The sequence below is a fragment of the Microcebus murinus genome, chromosome 16 (genome assembly GCF_040939455.1).
Source record: "Microcebus murinus isolate Inina chromosome 16, M.murinus_Inina_mat1.0, whole genome shotgun sequence".
Lineage (NCBI taxonomy): Eukaryota > Metazoa > Chordata > Mammalia > Primates > Cheirogaleidae > Microcebus > Microcebus murinus.
Genome location: NC_134119.1, coordinates 69162836 through 69185607, shown reverse-complemented (window position 1 = coordinate 69185607; position 22772 = coordinate 69162836). Strand labels below are relative to the sequence as shown.

At 53.8% G+C, this 22772-nt stretch overlaps 2 protein-coding genes and 1 pseudogene across 4 annotated transcripts; 2 read left to right on the top strand and 1 right to left on the bottom strand.

Moving 5' to 3' along the window:
• The first annotated feature begins 1505 nt into the window (after nt 1–1505).
• On the top strand, nt 1506–11361 carry KLK6 (kallikrein related peptidase 6). 3 transcript variants are annotated; one of them, XM_075993267.1, is made up of 7 exons: nt 1506–1608; nt 3709–3864; nt 4215–4261; nt 4634–4790; nt 8053–8300; nt 9462–9598; nt 11072–11361. In XM_075993267.1, exons 3-7 carry the CDS (start codon nt 4222–4224, stop codon nt 11222–11224), a joined length of 735 nt encoding a protein of 244 aa, XP_075849382.1. In that variant the 5' UTR covers nt 1506–1608; nt 3709–3864; nt 4215–4221; the 3' UTR covers nt 11225–11361. The 3 variants fall into 3 exon arrangements, with proteins under 3 accessions (XP_075849382.1, XP_012609667.2, XP_075849383.1); XM_012754213.2 differs by having other exon boundaries at nt 3700–3864; XM_075993268.1 differs by having other exon boundaries at nt 1506–1612.
• Nucleotides 10031–10088, bottom strand: LOC142861491 (uncharacterized; annotated as a pseudogene).
• A 3729-nt stretch (nt 11362–15090) lies between the features above and the next one.
• On the top strand, nt 15091–22360 carry KLK5 (kallikrein related peptidase 5). Its single transcript, XM_012754189.3, has 6 exons — nt 15091–15181; nt 15460–15543; nt 17547–17802; nt 18746–19002; nt 19087–19220; nt 21923–22360. The coding sequence occupies exons 2-6, from the start codon at nt 15471–15473 to the stop codon at nt 22076–22078; spliced, it is 876 nt and encodes a 291-aa protein (XP_012609643.1). The 5' UTR covers nt 15091–15181; nt 15460–15470; the 3' UTR covers nt 22079–22360.
• Nucleotides 22361–22772: the final 412 nt, after the last annotated feature.

Sequence of the window (22772 nt, the reverse complement as noted above, 5' to 3'; positions counted from 1 at the left end):
GGATGTTTGACATATGTATGTATATATTGTGGAATGGCTAAACCAACCTATTTGACATATGCTTGCCTCACTTACTTATTTTTTGGTGGTAAGGATAGTTAAAATCTTTTTGCTTTTTTTTTTTTTAAATTGTGGGGGCAGGGCGTGGTGGCTCATGCCTGTAATACTAGCACTCTGGGAGGCCTAGGCGGGCGGATTGCTTGAGGTCAGGAGTTCAAAACCAGCTCTGAGCAAGAGTGAGACCCTGTCTCTACTATAAATAGAAAGAAACTAATTGGCCAACTAATACATATATAGAAAAAATTAGCCGGGCATGGTGGCGCATGCCTGTAGCCCCAGCTACTCGGGAGGCTGAGGCAGGAGGATCACTTGAGCCCAGGAGTTTGAGATTGCTGTGAGCTAGACTGACGACATGACACTCACTCTAGCCTGGGCAACAAAGCGAGACTCTGGCTCAAAAAAAAAAAAAAACTGTGGCTACTAGAAAATGTAAATACACATGCGGGCTGAGGTGGGTGGGTTAAATGTGAAGGGGCTCGGGTGGGGTGGGGAGCAATCAAATATGAGTATGTCAAATGCCAAATTGGTCTTCAGGGGCGGGTGACTGAGCAATCAATGCAAAAAAAGGAAATAGCCCAAGCAGGTGCTGAGGTCAACTTTATTCCCAGCCTTTGTCTCATTACACAACAACTCCAAGCCTCCGTGACCCCCCCAACCCTCCGTCTTCCTTCTCACCCCCATTCCCTGCGTCACTGCGCCCTTCCTCCTATCCCTGCCCTGGCCACACACCCACACCCTCCAGCCCACACCAACCACCGCCCTCCATTTCCCACCAGGGCCAGGCGTTCTCATGCCCTCTCTTCCTGCCCCACACCTGACACGGCTTTCCAGGCCCAAGTTCAAAGGCACCTCCCCAGATCTGCCCGGTCCCTCTGCAGCTTCCCGGCACCCCTGTCCTTCATCATAACCCCGTGTCGCTGCCATGCGCTCTTGGATTCCAGGTTATGTCTGCGTCTCTCCCGGTGCATCCTGCTTCCAGTGGCTTCTGCAGGCTGCCTGCCCTCCTGCGCACACACACACACACACATACACACACACACACACACACACACACACACACACACACACACACACACATGTATTCACCCGGGAAGCCTGGGGGAGACGACAAGACCCAGGAGCAGACAAGCAGAAGGAGTCAGAGCATCAGGGGGAACGAAAGGGAGAGAGACAGGGACATGGAGGCCCCCAAACACATGGAGCGGGAGACCCCAGAGGTGGGCAGACCAGGATGGCAATAGTTCCGAAATATCCAGGCAGGGCAGGTGGGCTGTCAAAGGGCTGCACCAGGGACGAAAGGAAGTTATTGATGCAGCTGCCGCCCCTGGAAGGGAGGTTGGGAAGCGGAGCTGCCGGGAGCATGGCACTGGGTGCCGGGGGCAGACAAAGCCCGATTGTTTCAGGCCCTTTCCCCATAGCGCCCGGCCGCGCCCCGGCCTGGGGCAGGGGTGGGGGCCAGTTTGGTGACAAACGCTCTCGCTAGCTGGCTGGCTTGCTCGCTCCTGGGGACATAGAGGTCGTCAGCACACACAGAGGCCACACGGGCAGGTTTGTGAGTCACCCCAACCCCCCTGAACCTGGGCGGGCTGGTCCCCAGTGCCTGAGCGCTCCCCAGCCAGGAGTGGAGGCCCCCAGTCCCTGCGTGCTCACAGGGGGCGGGGTGCGATGTGGGGAGGCCGGGGCGCCATTAGCTGTCCCCAGGGGCTGGCATTTCAGGCCTGAGACACTTAGTTTCTCAAGGACCTAGCACCTAAGAACTGAGAACAAGCTCTTATCTTCCTCTCCCTCAGCCCCAGGGGTCCATGTCCCCAGCCCCTCCTCCCTCAGACCCAGGGGTCCAGGTCCCCAGCCCCTCTTCCCTCAGACCCAGGGGTCCATGTCCCCAGCCCCTCCTCCCTCAGACCCAGGGGTCCATGTCCCCAGCCCCTCCTCCCTCAGACCCAGGGGTCCAGCCCCAGCCCCTCCTCCCTCAGACCCTGGGGTCCAGGCCCCCAGCCCCTCCTCCCTCAGACCCAGGGGTCCATGTCCCCAGCCCCTCCTCCCTCAAACCCAGGGGTCCATGTCCCCAGCCCCTCCTCCCTCAGACCCAGGGGTCCATGTCCCCAGCCCCTCCTCCCTCAGACCCAGGATCCAGCCCCAGCCCTCCTCCCTCAGACCCAGGGGTCCATGTCCCCAGCCCCTCCTCCCTCACACCCAGGGGTCCATGTTCCCAGCCCCTCCCCCCCAGACCCAGGGGTCCATGTCCCCAGCCCCTCCTCCCTCAGACCCAGGGGTCCTGTCCGCAGCCCTCCTCCCTCAGACCCAGGGGTCCAGGTCCCCAGCCCCTCCTCCCTCAGACCCCGGGGTACAGGTCCCCAGCCCTCCTCCCTCAGACCCCGGGGTCCAGGTCCCCAGCCCCTCCTCCCTCAGACCCAGGGGTCCATGTCCCCAGCCCTCCTCCCTCAGACCCTGGGGTCCAGGTCCCCAGCCCCTCCTCCCTCAGACCCAGGGGTCCAGCCCCAGCCCCTCCTCCCTCAGACCCAGGGGTCCAGATCCCCAGCCCTTCCTCCCTCAGACCCAGGGGTCCAGCCCCAGCCCCTCCTTCCTCAGACCCAGGGGTCCAGGTCCCCAGCCCCTCCTCCCTCAGACCCAGGGGTCCATGTCCCCAGCCCTCCTCCCTCAGACCCAGGGGTCCATGTCCCCAGCCCTCCTCCCTCAGACCCTGGGGTCCAGGTCCCCAGCCCCTCCTCCCTCAGACCCAGGGGTCCATGTCCCCAGCCCTCCTCCCTCAGACCCAGGGGTCCATGTCCCCAGCCCTCCTCCCTCAGACCCAGGGGTCCATGTCCCCAGCCCTCCTCCCTCAGACCCAGGGGTCCATGTCCCCAGCCCTCCTCCCTCAGACCCAGGGGTCCATGTCCCCAGCCCTCCTCCCTCAGACCCAGGGGTCCAGATCCCCAGCCCTTCCTCCCTCAGACCCTGGGGTCCAGTTCCCCAGCCCCTCCTTCCTCAGACCCAGGGGTCCAGGTCCCCAGCCCCTCCTCCCTCAGACCCAGGGGTCCATGTCCCCAGCCCTCCTCCCTCAGACCCAGGGGTCCATGTCCCCAGCCCTCCTCCCTCAGACCCAGGGGTCCATGTCCCCAGCCCTCCTCCCTCAGACCCAGGGGTCCATGTCCCCAGCCCTTCCTCCCTCAGACCCAGGGGTCCATGTCCCCAGCCCCTCCTCCCTCAGACCCAGGGTCCTGTCCCCAGCCCCTGCTCCCTCAGACCCAGGGGTCCATGTCCCCAGCCCCTCCTCCCTCAGATCCAGGGGTCCATGTCCCCAGCCCCTCCTCCCTCAGACCCAGGGGTCCATGTCCCCAGCCCCTCCTCCCTCAGACCCAGGGGTCCATGTCCCCAGCCCTCCTCCCTCAAACCCGGGGGTCTAGGCCCCCACTGCCCTCGGGGACCTGTGCACCCCTCCCTAGGATTCAGGTCAGAGATCATGGGGTGGTGGGGGCAGGAGGAATGTGTGTGGGAGGCCGGAGTGAGGAGGAAAGGGGCGGGGCCAGCCTCCGGGCTCAGGGACCTGGGGACACAGGGGTTAAAAGGAAGGTCCGCGAGCATCTAGGGGCAGAAGCTTCCTCTGCCGAGAGGCCAGGGAGCCGGGCGTCTGTCTGTCAGTCCCTGCAGCCCGGGGTGCGGACGCCCCTTGCCTGCCGCCGGCGCTCTGCTGCTGCTCCCGAGGCCTCCGCTCGCGGTCCCCGCAGCTGCCCGCATTTCTGACTCGGTCTCCCTGGCTCGGAGCTGTCCTCCCCCAACCCCGCCGCAGGCAGCGGCCTTCAGCAGGTGAGATCACTGGCGTCCCAGAGCCTGCAGGTGGGGGTGGGTGACAGACAGGTGCGGAGCCACAGGGCAGAGGAAAAGCCCCGGAGAGAGGAAGGGCATTGCTCCCCCCACCCCGCCCCCTCTTGTTACTGGGGAGGCAAATAGGAAGATTTAATCAGAATCTACTGGGGGTTAGACACAGTTCCGGATTTTCTTTGGTACCAGCCTTCTTGGGACCCTCTGAGGGGATGGGGAAACTAGGACTCAGGAGGCTGGATGGGAAGGGCTGAAGTCAAGGCGAGGGAGGAAGGAGAGGAGGAGGAGGGGGCAGAGTGCGAGGCGCGCTGATGGGCATGTGGCTTCCCTCTCAGGACCGTCATGAGGAGGCTGATCGCTGCGCTGGTGCTGGTGGCTGCAGGTGGGGGAGATGGCATGTCCATGGGGGGGGATCGCGGCTGGGGTTGGGCCAGTCGATGGGGAAGAGGCTGGAATTGGGGAGGGGGCCGCGTGTGGGTAGAAGGTGGGTGGCTTTGAAGGGAGGAAGAGGCTGGGGACCAGGTTAAGAGCTGGGGAGGCAGATGGAGAAGGTGGCCGGAGGTGCATTTGAAGATAAGAGTTTAGGGACAGGTTTGGTTTGGGGATAAGGATCCCGATAGAGAAGAGGTCAGAGGGGTGGGCTTGGAAATTGGGGAGAGGCTGGGGATGGGATTGGGTTTGTGATGGGACGGTGGGGGGGTAAGTTTGGGGGTAAGATGGAGACAATCGATGGTGACTGGCGTCTCTCCCTCAGCCTGGGCTGAGGAGCAGGAAAAGGTGGTGCAGGGCGGCCCGTGCGAGGAGACGTCCCACCCCTACCAGGCTGCCCTCTACACCTCGGGCCACTTGCTCTGTGGCGGGGTCCTCATCCACCCACTGTGGGTGCTCACAGCTGCCCACTGCAAAAAACCGTAAGTCTACACCATGAATGAGAGCGAATGCAACTAGACTCTGAGGCCATCTGACAACCAGGTTCATTTGGGCACTGTTTAATTCAGTACTACATACGTGCCAAGCCCTAAACATAGAGCAGTGGGGGAAAAAAAGCGCAAAATTGCTGTTTTCATGGATTTACCTTCTAATGGGGGAATAGGAGTGTGATGGGAGTGTTTGGGTTTAATTCTCAGTACAGTAGGAAGCCGCTGACGGTTTTGATCAGAAGGAGCATGATCTGATTTGCATTGTCAAGGGCAGGGAGGTTGCCGCTGTCGTCTAATGACATAACAGGGTGGCTTGGACAGGGGAGGTGGCAGTGGGGATGGAGGGACGCTGAACACCCTGGGCGGTATTTTGAGACTGAGCCAGAAGGACTTGGCAACAAGGAACAGGAAGGAAAGAGAAGAAAAGCAGGGGTGACCTCCAGGTATTTGTCCTGGACAACTGGGTGTTTGGTCATGTCTTTCTCTGAGTCGGGGGAGAGGGGACAAGAAAAAGGCTGAGTGTGGGGAGGGAAGCATTTGACATTTCATTTTAGCGACAGTGAGTCTGAGATACCTGGGAGATGTCCAAGCAGGGACGCCGGGAGAGGAGAGGTCAGAGCAGGAGGTAAAAATGAGGGCACCATCAGGAAACACGCAGCATTTAAAGCCATGGGACGCAATGAGGTCATTCAAAAAGCAGGCATGGAGAGAGGAGTGTGGAGGGCCCAGGACTAACATCTGGGGCACCAACAATCGCTAGACTAACGACAGCTGCCATGTGTTCCATGCTACCTTGAGGCCAGGTGCAAAGGGAAACCGTTTATGTGCCTTTTCTGGAATCCCCACAACAAGGGACCCTTGGCACCATGTTGCAGGTGAGGAAACTGAGGCTCAGAAATAGCGAGTGACAACTCAAGGGTTTGGAAACCAGTAGGTACCACACCTTGCTGTGGGGCAATGGGCCTTGTCATGCAGGGTTATGGACTCAAAGAGCCCCCAGGGAGGGGCCCCCAAGCTCAGAGAAACCCAGGATCACTCCCAGCATCATCATTCGCTCATGCACATTGACCGAGCACCAACTGCCAGATTTGAGTGGGGCAGTGGAGGGAGATTCAGCAGCGGATGAGAGACACGCTGGCCCTGCCCTCGGGAACAGAAGGGCAGAAAGGTGCAGACAGACAGTTCTGCAAGAAGCAAACCCTCAAAAGCCCATATAATTACAAACCACTTTAAGTCTATTACAAGTTACCCTAAGGAAAAGAACAGGGGCATCTGCTTTACATGGAGGAGGGGCAGGAAGGACTTTTTGCTGAGATAAATTTCAAGCTGAGGCATGAGAAATGAGAAAGGGCAGCCGAATGGCAGAGGGGAAGAGCACTCAGGGCAGAGGAAATATGAGAACAAAACCTCTGAGGTAGGCTCACGCCTGTAATCCTAGCACTCTGGGAGGCCAAGGCAGGCAGGTTGCTCAAGGTCAGGAGTTTGAAACCAGCCTGAGCAGGAGTGAGACCCTATCTCTACTATAAATATAAAGAAATTAGTCGGACAACTAAAAATATATACAAAAAATTAGCCGGGCATGGTGGTGCATGCCTGTACTCCCAGCTACTTGGGAGGCTGAGGCAGGAGGATCGCTTGAGCCCAGGAGTTTGAGGTTGCTGTGAGTTAGGCTGATGCAATGGCACTCTAGGCTGGGCAACAGTGAGACTCTGTCTCTCTCTCTCACACACACAAAAGGTATATACATACATAATAATTGCAATGTGCACTGTCTTGGGGATGGACACGCTTGAAGCTCTGACTGGAGGCAGGGAAGGCAAGGGCAATGCCCATAACCTTAACATTTGTTAAGGTTTGTTTGAAACATGTGTTTTATATGCTGAAATAATAATAATAATAATAATAATAAAACAACCTCTGAGGTAAGAACAGTCTTGAGTACTCTAAGAAAAGAAAGTTACTGGTTCACTGCAGGGCAGAAGATGGTTGGAGATAAGGCTGGAAAGTGAGTGGGGCTCTGATGTTAGGCTGAGAAGCCTGAGTTTTCCTCTGAGGGCAATGGGTAGCCATGGGAGACTTCTGAGCAAGGGAGTGACCCATTGACTTGTTTCAGAAATATGTATCAAATACCTATCGGATGCTGAGTGGGGCACTGAGGATACTGTATCTTAACAGAACAAAAATCCTCATAGTGAACAGCTGCACTAATTTGATAGCCATCGGCCACTCATGGCTAATTAAATTGAAATTAATAAAGTGAAGAATTTGTGAGTCACATTCCAAATGCTGGGGCTGGTAGCTACCCTATGGGACAGTGCAGATAGAGAACACGCCCTCATGGCAGAGAGTTTCAGTGGACAGCCTGCTGCTATAGAGGGATAAACACTAAAATGAGTACATATTTAATAATAAATATATAGTATGTCAGATGATGATGCGTTCTCTGCTGGGAAAAAAAGCAGAGGAGAGAGATGGGAATTGCCTATTGGGGTGAGTATTTGCATTTTAATTCAGTAGCCAGGGAAGGATTCACTGAGAAGGTGATATTTCAGGGAGGTGAGGAAGTGAGCTATGCAGATACCTGGGGGACAGAGTTGCTGGCAGAGAGAACAGCCGTGCAAAGGCCCTGGGGTGAGAAGACAAGGAAGCCAGTGTGGCCAGAACAGAGGGAGAGAGTGGGAGATGACGTCTGAGAGGTGATGGGGGCAGAGCCTGCAGGACCTCGTGGGCCATGGTGAGAGCATCGCCCTATATTCTGAGTGAGATGGGGGTCGTAGAAAGGGTCTGAGCAGAGGAAGCACAGGACCAACTTATGTTGGTGAAATATCTCTGGCTGCTTTGTGGAGAATAGAGCATAGGGGGGCAGAGGCAGAGCAGGGCGTCCACTGAGGAGGCTACTGCTCTAGTCCAGGCAAGAGCTGATGGCTGCTCAAACCAAGGTGGGGGAAGGTGAGAAGTGGCCAGATTCTGGATAAACTTTGGAGAGCCAAAAGGATTTCTGGAGAGTGTAGATGTGGGCATGAAATAAAGAAGCAAGAACAGCCAAAAGGATTTCTGGAGAGTGTAGATGTGGGCATGAAATAAAGAAGCAAGAACAGCCCCCAGGGTTATTCTGAAAGGAGGGAATTGCCCCTTGCTGACCTGGGGAAGACTGGGAGGAGCAGGCTGGATGACTCCTGAGTATCCTGACCTCTCTGAAGCCTCAGCTGTAGCTCAAGGGCTCCAGGTGAGACCCAGCCCTCCTCCTTCCCAGGAACCTTCAAGTCTACCTGGGAAAGCACAACCTTCAGCAAAGAGAGAGTTCCCAGGAGCAGAGCTCTGTTGTCCGGGCTGTGACCCACCCCAGCTATGATGCGGCCACCCATGACCAGGACATCATGCTGCTCCGCCTGGCACACCGGGCCAAGCTCTCTGAACACATTCAGCCCATTCTCCTGGAGAAGGACTGCTCGGCCAACCACACCAGCTGCCACATCCTGGGCTGGGGCAAGACGGCAGACGGTCAGTAGGGGGAGGATGGAAGGGAAGGTGGACCAGAGGGTGAATGTGGGACACCAGGTGATGGGCCGTGGGATGGGCTAATTGTGAGGACTATGGGGCCAGTGTGTCACTGGGTGAAAAGTCAACACGGAGGGAGGAAAATTCGGGAGTTGAGCCAGTGCGTGAACAGCCGTAGAGAAAGCAGACCGGTGGGTAAATGACGTTGGTCAGGGGGAGGTTAGTGGTCAAAGGGGCCCATCGGGACACACTAGGGAACAAGAAGGGATAATGGGGGAAGAATTAATGGAAGAGGAGAGACCAACAGAGCAGGGAGCCAACTGCAGGACTGGATTGAGAGAGCAAAGGGGGAAGCATTAATGGGAGAGGGACCAAGTGGGAAGGGGTAAGTGGTCAAGAGGAGAAATGGGTCAGAGGAAGAAACGGGTCTAATAGATGAGCTGGAACTATTGGAGGTGGGCCTGTGAGTGAAGGGCCAATAAGACAGATGGACCTTTGGATGAAGGGCCAATAGGAAGGAAGACCAATGGGGGAGGTGGGGTCTGTTAGAAAAGGACCAATGAGGGAGGCAGACCATTGGAAGAAGGGCCAATAGGAAGGGAGACCAATGGGTGAAGGTGGGGCCAGTTAGAAAAGGATCAATGAGGGAGGTGGACCATTGGATGAAGGGCCAACAGGGAGAGCCAATGGAAGAGGGTGGGGTTAGTTAGGAAAGTACCAATGATCAAGGGGTGACCAATCAGGATTATTAATGGGCAAGAAGGGATGGATTAATGAGCAGAAAGGGTACAGCAAAGGAAGGACTCATAGAGGAAGAAAGTCCTAGAGGTCAGCTGGAACTACTGAAGAAGGTGGGACCAGTGGAAGAGAGACAAGTGGAAGCCAGACCTAAGCAAAAGGGGAAACCAATAGGAAATGAGGACTCGTGGAGAAGAGACAATTAATGAGGAAGGCAGGCCAATGGGAAGGAAGAATGATGGGAAGAAGGGCCAATCAGGAGGCAGAGATGGCGGAAATGGGTTCAAAGAATGAGACAGACAGGAAGAGGGAAACCAATGGGAAATAGGAACCAACAGGGGATAGAGGACTTACAGGGATTGGAGGATGGTTGGGGGGGATGTGGGAAGGCTGGTGGGGTGAGCCTGGCCCTCTCTCCCCTGGCAGGTGATTTCCCTGACACCATCCAGTGTGCATACATCCACCTGGTGCCCCGTGAGGAGTGTGAGCGTGCCTACCCCGGCCAGATCACCCAAAACATGGTGTGCGCTGGGGACGAGAAGCACGGGAAGGATTCCTGCCAGGTGAGGCAGCCAGGACCTGCCAGTTCCACAGCCGAGCACAGAGACACAAACACACAGCCAGAGACAGGAAGAGAAATACATAGCTCAAGTGAGAGATTTTCAGAAACAGACAAGCTGGGAGAGAACCAGAGGCAGGAAAAGGGAGAGAGACTCAGTGAACACACAGAGACGCCATAGGGGACATGCAGAAATACAAAGACACAAACTGCAGAGACAAGAACTGCAGAGACAAAGACGGAGATGGGGAGATCCAGAATCAGAGAGATCCAGTGAAGAGGCAGATGGTGTGAGGGGACTGTCCTTCCTCAGACAGAGCCCCCTCGAGTCCTGCTTGGAAATGACCACGTTCTGGAGGAGGGGGACCCTCGCTGGAGAGAGAGCAGGCTCCATTCCCACACCCGAATGCTATTCTTTTTCATATTTTTTCATGTCTAGCATATTTTCCAGTTAGAAAATGTGCTAGACAAATTCTAAAAGAGCTTTCCTACTCCAGATATTTTAGCTTGAGTTTCCCCCACTGTCATCCATCCATCCATCCATCCATCCATCCAGTTTATGCCCAACTGACTTGAAGGCATTGAAGGACATGCAGAAACCAGCCAGGAGGGAGAAAGAGACAGAGACAGAGACAGAGAAAGTGACACACAAAAAGTTGGAAGCAAAGAGGCAGACAAGACTGTCCTCGGGACAAGAGGTGGGAAGGTGTCCCTGAACAGGACAATGGGAGGCACACCTCTCCCTGGGGCTCCCTGCCTTTCTCTGTGCTCCATTTTCTCGTCTCTTCCTCTCTCTCTTTCTCTCTCCATCTGCATCTGCCTCTATCCACACCTCTCAGCCTCTCTCTTTTTTTTTTTAGACATGATCTCACTTTGTCGCCATGCTGGAGTGTAGCTCACTGCAGCCTCAAACTCTTGGGCTCAAGCCATCCTCCTGCTTCAGCCCCCTGAGTAGCTGAGAGCCCTACCACACCCAGCTAATGTTTCTACTTTTTGTAGAGCTGGGGTCTTGCTATGTTGCCCAGGCTGGTCTCGAACTTCTGGCCTCAAGTGATCCTCCTGCTTTGACCTCCCAAAGTGCTAGGATTATAGGCATGAGCCACGCCTCAGTCTCCATTTTTTTTGTAATCCAGAGCAAGCTGGAGTATCAGTCTCCATTGTTAACCTTTACTTTTGCTCTCTCTCTCTCTCTCTCTCTCTCTCTCTCTTTTTCTCTATGCTTCTCTAGATCGTGATGTTCCCATTTCTGTTTCTCCATCTTTTGGTCTCCTTTGGTCTCTCTCCATCTTTCTCTATCTGTGCCTTCATGTGTGTCTCACTGTCTGTATGTATGTCTGTCAGTCTCTTTCTCTGTCTCTGAGTCTTTCACTCCGTCTCTGAATCTGTGTGTCTCTATGTTTACCTCTCTGTGTGTCTCTGTGTCTCTCCCTCTCTCTCTGTGGGTTTCTGTATCTGACTTTCTCCCCCTTTCCTACAGGGTGACTCCGGGGGTCCGCTGGTATGCGGAGACCGCCTCCGAGGCCTTGTATCCTGGGGCAACGTCCCCTGTGGTTCAAAGGAGAAGCCAGGAGTCTACACCAACGTCTGTAGATACAACAATTGGATCCGAAAAGTCATCCAGGCCAACTGACCCTGACTTGTGACATCTGACTCTTGGCCTACGACCCCACTGGCTGGCTCCAGAACATTCCCACCAAGACCTTGCCTTCCCTCCCCACCTGCCCAGATCTGACCCTGATGCTGAATAAAGGCAGTGACACAAGAGCACGAATGCTCCCTGATTTCGCCCCAGCCCCATCCTTGCAGGGCTGGGGTGAGCGAGGACATAGGCCAAGCTCTTCCCCCACCACTAAGAGAACACAGGAAAATCCCTCCTAAGCATCTCCCCTCCCTGATTGTTCCAAGGGTTTGCTTTCTTCCTATAGAGGAGTGGCCACAAGTCTGGAACTCCAGCTCTGCCCCTTGCTATCCTTAGGAAGTGCCTTTAGGAAGTACCTCCCTTCACCGCATAGATTTTCTTATCTATAAAATTAGGATAAGGATAATATTATTCTTCGTAAGGCGGTGGCTGTTGGGAAGATTCCAATTTTCGAACGTGTGAAATATGTAGAACAGTGCCTGGCCCACCAGGTGCTCAATAAAGAGTGAATTTTATTATGAGTGGTGTTTTTCTGCTTTGATCCCAGTTCTGTCTCCCTGAAACCCAGATATTCTCAGTTCTCCTTCAACAGCCCAATTTGATTTTTTTCCCTTCCCTCCAGGAAGTAAGGGCTGGAGCTCTCTCCTAAATTCCCTTTGTAGCAGCCAAAACAGGGAGGTGAGAGAGGAGGGGCGCCACTGTGTGTGGGTAAGAGTGATGGGAGAAGATGGCAGGGGACAGATCCTGACAGTCCTCGGATGTCAACTTGAAAGGCTAGGACTTTCTCTTGAGGGCCACTGGGAGCCATGGAAGGGTTGTGAGCAGGAGCAGCACTGGGGCCAGGTACAGGGTACACCAGAGGGGAAAGACTAGAAGCCGGGGGCCGGAGAGAAGGTTGAGGCCATGGTGCAGGGTTGAGCTGAGGCTGGGACTGGGAGGGCTGGAGAAGGGAGGCTGGATCTGAGTCACCATAGGAAGAAGTTTGGGTGATGGCATTCTCATAGAGGAAATGACAAGTGGAAGAGCCTGGAGGTGTGAGAACACCTGCAAATCGTCCTGGGTGGTGGAGGCTGGGGTTTGAGGCAGGAGAAATGGGTGACGTGGCTGGAAATGTAGGTCAGTGGAAGACTATGCCATTGAGTGCCGGGCACAAGCACTTGGACTTGATCCTGAGGGCCTGGAGAAAAGGAAGGACACCGTTAGGTCTGGGCAGTAGAAAGATCTTAAGAATTAAAGCAATGCAAGAGGACATCACGGAAGGAAGTGAGTAGATGGAAATATGATGTCATGTGAATGGCCTGGGCTCATCTCGACCAACCTCCTCCGGAAGCTATGAATGACAAATAGAGCCAAAAAATTCACCAGGGCCACCAGCAGGAACCCAATCAATGACTGTCCACACCAGAATCAACTTCAGTTCATTGAAAAGAAACTGTCTTCCTTAATGGATAATAAGAACAATGACAGTCACAATAGCAATAATAATAATAATTTTGAAACATTTCTTAGCACATTCCAGGTACTATTCTAAGTACTTTACATATATTAACTCACTTGATCATCCTAGGAAGCCTGTAAGGTCAATACCATTATTTTTCTCATTTTACATATAGGGAAACTGAGGAACAGAGAGGGTCCATGGCATGCTCAAAGTCTACAGCTAGTAGGTGGCTAAGCCAGAATTTAAATACCAGGGGGCTCCTCACTGCTTTCAATTATCTTTCAATGCTGATATGTTTTAGAATTGAGAATAGAAATATTTAAAAGCCCAACCCTCAGTGTGAATTTTTTTAAAGCAGAATCTTCATACATTAGGTATTTAATGTGCTTGTATGTCTAAGAGAATTTTATCTATTATAGGAACAGCCTTGGGACTTCAGCTTGAAATGTTAAATTGGTTTGTGATTTTTAAGAAGGCATTGTGCCAAGTTTATATCCAATATTAGATTATTTGGAAGAATACAATGTCGATCACATTTATAAGTATGATATACTTAGATGTATTATGCAAACTTACTTAAACGCTCTGGAAGTTTTGTCTAAAGCTTGAAGGACTTCCAGAAAAGATGGCATGTGTTGGTTTTGGAAATGTAGCTTAAAATGTTTCAAGGCCTTTAATTAACTTGGTTTGAATATGGGACCAAACATTATTATAAAGCCCTTGTAAGAGCAACTGTTAAGATATATCAATAATAACCAGGGTTATAAGCTAGACTCAAAGACTAAGGAAGTAGGTTGTTGGTTTTATCACTTGAATATGTGAAATGTTAATTTCCATAATCAAAGTAAGCCTTAGAATAGGTTTTTGTTGTTTGGGATTTTTTTTTTTCCTGTGTACTAAAACCAGCCTCAGGGTCTCTAAAACCTCCCATTTAACAGGTGCTGGGTGACAGGTGTGAGCAAGATAGCTCAGCTCTTGCCCTCAAGGAATGAGAGCTCAGCCAGGGCAGCATCTTCAGTGTCTTTGGTCTTTTGTGCCCAGACATATCTGGCACACTGCAGAGGAATATTTAGCTGTCAGCTCCTGGTGGGGACAGAGACATAGGCACAGTCAGAGACAGATGCAGAGAGCTGGAGGTAGACAGAGAGAAGAGGGGGTTGGAGAAGAGATCAGGAGAGGTAGCCTCAGACGACATAAGACTGGGGGAGGGAGAAGCCACCTTTCAGGCTCCCCACCTAAAACCCATTTCCCAAAAGGTCAGGGCCACCCTCCCCTATTCTGGCTCCTTGACCTCTTTTTCCATCAAAAGGTGGCCCTGCCCAGCTCTCTCACCCCCGTCTGGCTATACCAGCTGGGCCACAGCACCTGCTGGGGGGGAGGGGGGCCCAGATGGGAGCCCTGCCCCTTTCTGCCCCATGGCCTGGGCCTCAGGGTGAGGGCAGGAGAGGCTGGGAGATTCCTCTGCAAAGTGGCCTAAGTCTCCCCTGCCCAAAATGCAGGGGAGGGGGAAGGGAGGGAGGAATCAGAGCTACAGAGAAAAGAGGGAAGCATTTGGCATAAGATAAAGCATTTGGGCACAAGATAGAGAGAGAAAGATACAAAGCCACAGAGTTGTAAAGAAAGAGATTTATAGGGAATCTCAGATGCACATAAATGGGCAGGAAGACTCTTTAGGGGTGATTGATGGGTATGTCTATTCCCTTGATAACAGTGATGGTTTGACTGTGTGTGTGTCAAATTGTGCACTTTAAATCTGCACAGTCTATTATACCTCAATCATACCTCCAAAAAGTTATTTTAAAAAGTCAAATAAAGGAAAATAAAAAGCTTAAGCATTGTAAGGTATATCTGACAAATAAATCATTCAGAACAACTTAAAAAGAGAGAATCACAGAGACACAGAGAGACAGGGAGGGACGAGGAGACAGAAACACTTGGGACACGAAAAGAGAGAAACAGGGTTCCTAAGGTGAGGGAGAGCATAAGTGACTAAGTGGGTGCAGATACTGAGATAGAAAGATTGGGGTGGGAGGAACCCCAGAGATGGGAGGAGAGACTGAAAAACAAGAGGCAAAGATGGAAAGATGCGTAAAGAGGGTGCAGAGGGAGGTGGGATGGGTGAAAGGCGCAGAGAAGGAAGAAAGAAGCCCTGGCCCCCAGAAGAGCGCCCCAGAGCTGGCGAGCAGCAGGACCCCCGCGGGGCTGGGGGGGCGGGACGGGCGGGTCTGACTCCCGAGACCCCTCCCCATCCTCCGCAGCCGGCGAGGCCGGGAGTGGCGTGGGGACTGGGTGCTCCAGGGCGGAGGTGAGGGGAGCCGGAGGAGTGATTGCTAAGGCCGGACCGGGCGCCTCACTACCCGGGAATGCGCCCGGGGGACCAGTGGGTGGTTATAACCCAGGCCGGGTGCCCAGAGCCGGGGAGGCGGCGGCGGCAGGAAGGCACTGGCCCCAGAAGTCCGTGGCGGAGCTGAGAGCGGGTCCCCCACCCCTACCTGGGGAAGAGGCAGGTGAGTCCGGGGTGGGGGCAGGCTCAGCGCTCAGCAGGCGGGTGGGGGAGGTGTCTGGCTCTGGTACTCCATCCCTCTCGGTCCTCCCTCCCGCCCCGGCTGGAGGCTGCTAGAGCCTTCTTCAACTTCATAGCGCCTGGGCCTCGACTCAGCCCTGACGGTGGGCAGTGTCCTTGCGGTTCCTCTCTGCCCCAGGGAATGAAGTAAGGGAGGAAGAGGAGGGTTAAGAGCTCGCAGAACCGCCGGGGTCCCGCACTCTCCGACACGCCCCCACCCAGGTGCAGCAGCCATGGCGACCGCAGGACCTGCCTGGACGGGGACGCTGGGTGCTCTGATCGCAGCCCTGCTTCTGGGGGTCGCAGGTAACCAGAACCCCCGTGGGGGGCGGCTGTGGGTATCTGTCTTTGTGGCACTGGAGTGCCCGTCCCCTGGGGGCGCCGTGTAAGGCTGAGTATGATGCCAGGGCTGGGTGAATGTGAGAGCGTGACTGTATTTGTGGTTGTGCCACTGCGTGTGGCCGCGTGACTGCCACCGTGCGTGTTTGGGGTGGGGGAGGGTTACATTTTCCCGTATCAGGTGACTTTGTGTGCCAGGTGGAAGTCACTCTTTGAGGCTGCGTGCGTGATTGGGTGTGTGTGCATTTAAGGTCGCGTGCGGCTCCACCACTCTGTGGGCGAATGTAGGTGGCACTGGGAATGCTTACTCTAAGTCGGCTGCTTGGCTTTGGATATGGCTGCAGGCATCTGGGGTTCCTGTCCCTGTGCCACAGGATTGTGCACGACAAAAGTGGTGTCACCATGAAAATGTGTGGCTGTGCTTGCATGGTCGTGGCTGGGTACAACGTTATGGGTACCTGTATTTGTGCCCGCGTGACCGTTCGTGGCTCTATGGAAGGGTGGCCAGGTGACTGTGTCGGCCTGAGGCTGCGTGGTCGCTACTGGACGTGTGACAGCACAGCCCTGTGTCTGGAGCTCCTGTCCCTGTCCCTGAGCGGAGGAAGTGGCTGTCTCCGTGAGACAGGGCAGAGTGAAGGTGGGTGTCGGATGACCTGCACTGTGGCGCGCAGGGGACCGGCGTGCAAACGTCCTCTGAGCATGACCTTGTCACCATGTCAACGTGCCTGTGTGCAGAAGTGGCAGTCTACATCTGTGCATGCAGGACACCTGTGCATGTCACTGAGACACTGTGGATGGGTGTGCGAGATCCTGCGAGGCTTCCCCCAAATGTCTGTGCCCGGGGAGTGTGCGTATGTGACTAGAAAAAGCTGCACCGTTAGCTGGAGGCGACGCGTGCCTGTGTGCGGAGCTGCAGGTGTGCTCGGCTGTGATGGGCGCTCCGAGCGTGTTCCTTGGAGCGTGTTCGTGAATGAATGACGCGGTGCAAGGACTTCTCTTGTTTGCATCATCAGAACAGGAATATGAACCAGTGAATGGACACGGGGCAGGGGACTCATGACTGGTGACTGATGACGGAACGGGCAATCTGCGTGTTTGTAGGTCCGTAGCGGGAGTTTTGGCAGGATTCGGGAGGCACATTTGCGTCTGAGAATCCAGCAATCCTGCCACGCTCTCCCCCTCCGCGCAGCCCACCAAGCTGGGGCCTTGTTCTCTTACTGCCCTGCAACCCTAGCTCTGCCCAAGAGCTCTGACTCCGCCCCCTTTCCTCAACCACGCCCCCAGGCCAGACTTCACCTAGTCAGCCCTCAGCCACCCCAACCCCGTCAGGCCCCGCCTCCGTGCCCCGCCCCTTTGGGCCAGGCTCCACCCCTTGCTGTGGGCAGCTCCTAGAGCCCAACCCCCACTCCCAAAGTCAGGGCTCTTTATGGGATAGACTGACCCACGTGACTGTGGCTTTGGCCCTGCCCAAACCCCTCCCCCATCTTGGACTCCGCTGTCTACAGCCCTGACCCTGTTCCCTGAAGCCTGACCCCGCTTCGTGAGACCAAGTTCTTCCCTAAAGCCCTGGTCTCCACAGAAGTCCCAGAGCCCACCCTCGCAGCCCTGGCGTTGTCCCTGCGCGTGTCCAGGAATTCTCTACCCAATTTTACCCTCTTCTGGTCCCACTCACTTAGCTCTAGCCAATCCCAGGAATCTGTGAGGTCCAGTCGGAGTCCGGTCACCCCACCCGAGCCTGGGCTCTGCCCTTGAGTCTAAGCCTCCTTCACTGTTCCGCGGTTCCACCCTTATGCTCCAGGCTCCGCCTCTGTGGCCCTGGCCCCGCCCCTAAAGTCCTGGCCCGGCCCGCATTATAGGCCCCCTACCGAGGTCTGGGACTGCTGTTCCCGCCTCTTGAGTCTAAGCTCCACCCCTGACTGCAAGCTCCGCCCCGCGCCCCGCCCACCCACTTTCTATCTCCCCTCCCCCAGAGCCTGTTCTTGCCAACGACGTTTCCTGTGGCAACCCCCCTGCTGCCGGGCACTCTGCGAGCAACCGCGACCTGGGAGCTGGGCCCGAGGAGGGCACTCGGGACGACAGCAGTACCCGCATCATCAACGGGTCCGACTGCGGGAAGCATGCCCAGCCGTGGCAGGCCGCGCTGCTGCTGGGGCCCAACCAGCTCTACTGCGGGGCCGTGTTGGTGCACCCGCAGTGGCTGCTCACGGCCGCCCACTGCAGGAAGCAGTGAGTGGGGCGCCACGCCGGGCTCGACAGGGCGGGGAAGGGCGGACGGGGCGGCGATGGAGGCCAGGGGCTGGGGGCGGGGGCTGGGGGCGGGGAGCGGGAGAGGTGGAGTCGGGGCTGGGATCAAGGATGGAGTTGGGGAGGAGAGCGCGGTGGGTGAGGTTCGACTGGGGAGAGCGTTGTGGGGGGGATGGGAGTCAGGATGGCTTGGATCTGAGGTTAGAGACACAACACATATTGGATGGCTTGGGACGGAGATGAGATTAGGAGTTTAATTTTATAATCGGGGCGAGATGGGGGTGAAGATGGACTCGACATGGGATCAGGGGTGGGGCCGGGATTGGAAATAGATGTGGGATTGGAGACAGGACTGGGGTCAGAGTTAAGAATGAGGTTGGAGGTGGCTGATGAGGAGTTGGGGAATGGCACATGTGGGGGCTGGGAGCGCAAACGTCGATGCTTCGTGAGCGGGGAAAGGATTAGGACTGGGGTTCAGGTTGGGTTTGGGGGTTGAGCATACACATGTTATCAGTTTGGGATGGAGATGGAATTAGGGTCAGCTCTAGAGTTGAAGGTGGGTGAGGATTGGGATGGGGCGGAAATAAAGGTGGAGCTGGGACAGGGTTGGGATTGGGAGCAGTTGTAGCATTGAAGATGGGATTAGAGTTTGGGGTGTGTGGGATGGTTGCGTTTGGGGTTGGGAGTGCATATGTTGATGGTTTCTGGGTGAGAAAAGGATTAGGGTTGGGGTTAAGGTTGGGGATGGGATGGCGATGAGTTTGGAGCTGTGACTGGGGTGGAGTAGGCATGGGGTTGGAGACCTAGATGGACTCGGGGCTGGCGTTGGGGCTGGGGTTAGGGTATAGGAAGACTGGGGTTGGGATTGGCGTTGAGTATGGGGATGGCGATCAGAGTTGGTGCTTATCTGCATCATATTTCTCAGAGGTTTCAGAGTCCGTCTTGGCCACCAATCCCTGTCGCCCGTTTATGAATCTGGGCAGCAGTTGCTCCGGGGGCTCAAGTCCATCCCCCACCCTGGCTACCACCACCCCGCCCACTCCAACGACCTCATGCTAATCAAACTGAACAGAAGGGTCCGGGTCACGCAGGATGTCAAGCCCATCAACGTCTCCTCCCGTTGTGCACCTGCTGGGACCAAGTGCATGGTATCTGGCTGGGGGACGACCAGCAGCCCCACAGGTGAGCGTCCAGGTTCCTGTCGATGCCCAGCTATCTCTGCCCCTCCCTTGTTTCTCCGCCTCTCATCGTGTTCCTGTTTGATAGTGCACTTTCCCAAGGTCCTGCAGTGCTTGAACATCACTGTGCTAAGTCAGGACACGTGCAAGAAGGCCTACCCAGGACAGATAGATCACACCATGTTCTGTGCTGGCGACCAGGCGGGTCGGGACTCCTGCCAGGTGAGGACTTAGGCTTCTGCATTTATTCAGCACACACGTACTGAGTGCCGACTTGGCAGCCTAGGACTTTGCTAAAGGCTGGGGATCTAGCAGTGACCAAAACAGTTAGGAGTCTTGTTCGCACAGAGCTCATACCCTACAGCAGTGACGTCCAGTGGAAATATAACGTGAGCTGCATGTCCGTTGACATTTTCTAGTAGCCACATTTAAAAAAGTCAAAGAGAAACAGGTGAAATTAACTTTAATAGTTCAGATTATTTCACCCAACATGTCCCAAATACAATCATTTCAAAATGTAAATTAGGCCGGGCGCGGTGGCTCACGCCTGTAATCCTAGCACTCTGGGAGGCCGAGGCGGGCGGATTGCTCAAGGTCAGGAGTTCGAAACCAGCCTGAGCAAGAGCGAGACCCCATCTCTATTATAAATAGAAAGAAATTAATTGGCCAACTAATATATATAGAAAAAATTAGCCGGGCATGGTGGCGCATGCCTGTAGTCCCAGCTACTCAGGAGGCTGAGGCAGGAGGATTGCTTGAGCCCAGGAGTTTGAGGTTGCTGTGAGCTAGGCTGACGCCATGGCACTCACTCTAGCCCGGCAACAAAGCGAGACTCTGTCTCAAAAAAAAAAAAAAATGTAAATTAATATAAAACTATTATGAATGAGATATTTTACATTCTTTTCTTTTTTTCATGTTGAGTCTTTGAAAGCCAGTATGTGTTTTACGCTGACAGCCCATCTCCATTTAGACTAGCCATGTTTCACAGCGGCTACTGTGTTAGACAGCACAGGCCTAGGGGGAGAGATCAAGGTTGTTTTATATGGTTGGGCAGGTTGGGCACTGCATAAAGACACTGCATGTTAAGTGAGGGGAACTCTTCACAAAATAGACATCACATAGTCTTGCCTATTTATTTAGGCAATTTTCAAGGATGTGGTAGCGTTATTTTGTTCCAACAAAATATGTAATGTGACAGTTTTCCAACAAATGCTAGTAAAATAGCTTGAAGAAGGAAAAGAGAAACCTATGCTAGGTATTTTAAAAAGAGAATATTTAATACAACAGATAGGTTACAAAGTTGTTGGAAGGGCTGGAGGAATAAAAAGGTTAAAAAAAAAACTCTATGGTCAAGAAACTGCTTAGAGTCATTTCAGAGAATGGTTCTAGAGGGATGTATATTAACAAGTTCTCCAATAGCACGATGTACTTTTCATCAATAGTTTTGGTGTTTGATAAGCTGCAGTCTTAAGTGGCACTTCAGTCCCATGTTAATGGCTGTGAAAAGCCAAGTTTGCAAATTTTGCAAACTGGGAGAACTGCAACAACTTCCCAGGTCTCCCAATGCCATCTCTGTCCCTACTTAACTCTATAAGCACCTGGATGTAGGGGTGGAAGGTGGGGGCATGGAATTTTTATCAGAAAAATAAAGCACATCTAATTCAAATTGAAGCATTTTAAACCATTTGGGCTTTCTGTAGCCAAGGTTAGTACCTTGTGTTTCCAGACCTAAGGCGTGTTTACGTAGCAGTGTGTGGTCTGGACATGACCACTAAAAGCTACAAGCAAGAAATAATAATAACTATAACAACATTAATATTAATAGTATAATAACAATAGTGGCACCTAATCACCGGACACTTTTAAGTAGTTAACAGGCATCAACTCATTACTCATTTAGCCATTTTTATTAGCCTTATTTTACAAAGAGTCAAGGCTCAGAGCAGTTAACTAACAGTCTTCCCCCCCAAAAAATAAAACTCTTCAGGCGTATTAAATAAAAAATAATTAGAAAAGTTAAGTCACGAGAAAGTTGAAATTTAGAAGTCCAAGCAGCTAAGCTCGTTTGCCTTGAAACAGTATTTGCTAATGGGGAAAAAAGGCAAGTCTTAGGCTTCCTTAGAATTGATACTGGGACCCTGTTTATGCAAATTATTCATAATTTGCATAAACACGAATAGGAAATGACAGTGAAGAGGGGTGAGTAGCATTGTAGGAAGGCAATCATAGGGAGCTACAGGGAATTAAGGACAGGCAACGCTAATTAGTCCAAGGGAGCAGTTCTCTGCTGCAGGGCCTTCGGCAATGCCTGGAGACGGAAAATGCATGCCACAACTGGGTGGAGGGGGTGCTATTGGCGTCCAGTGGGTAGAGGCCAGGCGTCTTGCACATCATGGCACCCACCAGAAGGAATTCTCAACAGCGCCAGGTGGAGAGGCCTTCGTCCAGGGGCCGAGGACTGCGTTTCTGCAAAGGGAGGAATAAGTACAGGCTGGATTGGGGGGGAGTGAGGAAAAAGAGCCCAGGAGGAGGAATAAGGGACACACAGCCTGAAGGGGAGAGCAAGAGAGAAATAGGAGGCAGAGAGACACAGGGCGTGGGGAGACAGACCAGGACGAGAAGTAGGGACAAGGACTGAGATGCTGAGAGGAAGGGTCACAGACCCAGCCAAGGGAGATGTTTGGACAGCAGGGAGTTGGGAGAAGAGGCTGGGCGGGGGGAGTGGGCAGAGAAGGACGGATGGGGCTTCTAAAGGTTGGACTTGGGGTGAAATGGCAATAACGCTCTCCCTGTCCCTCTCTCCCTTTTCTCCTGTGTCCCCATCTCTGTCTTCTCTGTGTGTCTGTCTCTCGCTGCCCTGGGCCTTGTCCACCCGTGTGTCTCTGGGCCCCTGTGTCTCCTTCTTCCCATCGCCGCCCCTGCAGGGTGATTCCGGGGGGCCTGTGGTCTGCAATGGCAGGTTGCAGGGACTCGTGTCCTGGGGAGACTACCCCTGTGCCCAGCCCAACAAACCCGGCGTCTACACCGACCTCTGCCAGTTCTCCAAGTGGATCCACAACACCATCCAGGCCAACACCTGAGTCACCCGGGACCCAGCACACCAGCATCCCCTCCCCCCATTCCTTCCTAAGCATGTGGAGGGTGTCAACCCCTTCAGCCCCTGCCCCTGTGTCTCCTGGAATCAGGCTCCACTTACCCACCAGGGGACCCACCCTGTCTCTCTAGTCGTATCCGGGGACCAATTCCCCAGAATGCCCAAGCGGGACGTGCGTCTCAGTCTCCCCAGAGCTTCTGTCCTCAAGCCCAGAGTCCATTCCTTCTCTGCAGCTGTGGCTCAGATTTAGTGCCAGAAATAAACCGTCCAAGGAGAAGTGGACTCTGTGTGTCTCCTGCCTGTTCCCCAGCAAAAGCAAAGGAATCACTTCTCCCCGCTGGGCTCCTGCCTTTTGGTCATTAGGTTCTTCGGGTTGTGAGAAACAGAGATCCACTCAAGCCACCTGATCTAGTGGCTATTTCGTGCCAGGAACAATTCCAGGGACTGGGGGTACCCATCCAACAAAGCAGACAAAAAAATTCCTGCTTCTTGAAGCTCACGTTTCTGTAGTGGAAGATAGACAATAGAGAGATAGATAAATGTGTGCATACTCTAATAATTATGTAAGTAGTATAAATAAAACAAGAGCAGGTATAAATAAAACAAGAGCAAGAGGAATGTTGGAGGGAGGGAATCTCTTTATATTGGATGTTCAAGGACTTTGCTGATGTGATTTAGTT

What these genes read in the sequence shown, in the direction of transcription:
- KLK6 (XM_075993267.1), top strand. Translation starts at nt 4,222, where the DNA reads ATGAGGAGGCTGATCGCTGCGCTGGTGCTGGTGGCTGCAG. An exon ending in CTGGGGCAAGACGGCAGACG is followed by an intron (nt 8,301 to 9,461) that starts GTCAGTAGGGGG and finishes CTCCCCTGGCAG; the next exon opens with GTGATTTCCCTGACACCATC. An exon ending in ACGGGAAGGATTCCTGCCAG is followed by an intron (nt 9,599 to 11,071) that starts GTGAGGCAGCCA and finishes CCTTTCCTACAG; the next exon opens with GGTGACTCCGGGGGTCCGCT.
- KLK5 (XM_012754189.3), top strand. Translation starts at nt 15,471, where the DNA reads ATGGCGACCGCAGGACCTGCCTGGACGGGGACGCTGGGTGCTCTGATC. An exon ending in CCTGCTTCTGGGGGTCGCAG is followed by an intron (nt 15,544 to 17,546) that starts GTAACCAGAACC and finishes CCCCTCCCCCAG; the next exon opens with AGCCTGTTCTTGCCAACGAC. An exon ending in GACGACCAGCAGCCCCACAG is followed by an intron (nt 19,003 to 19,086) that starts GTGAGCGTCCAG and finishes CCTGTTTGATAG; the next exon opens with TGCACTTTCCCAAGGTCCTG.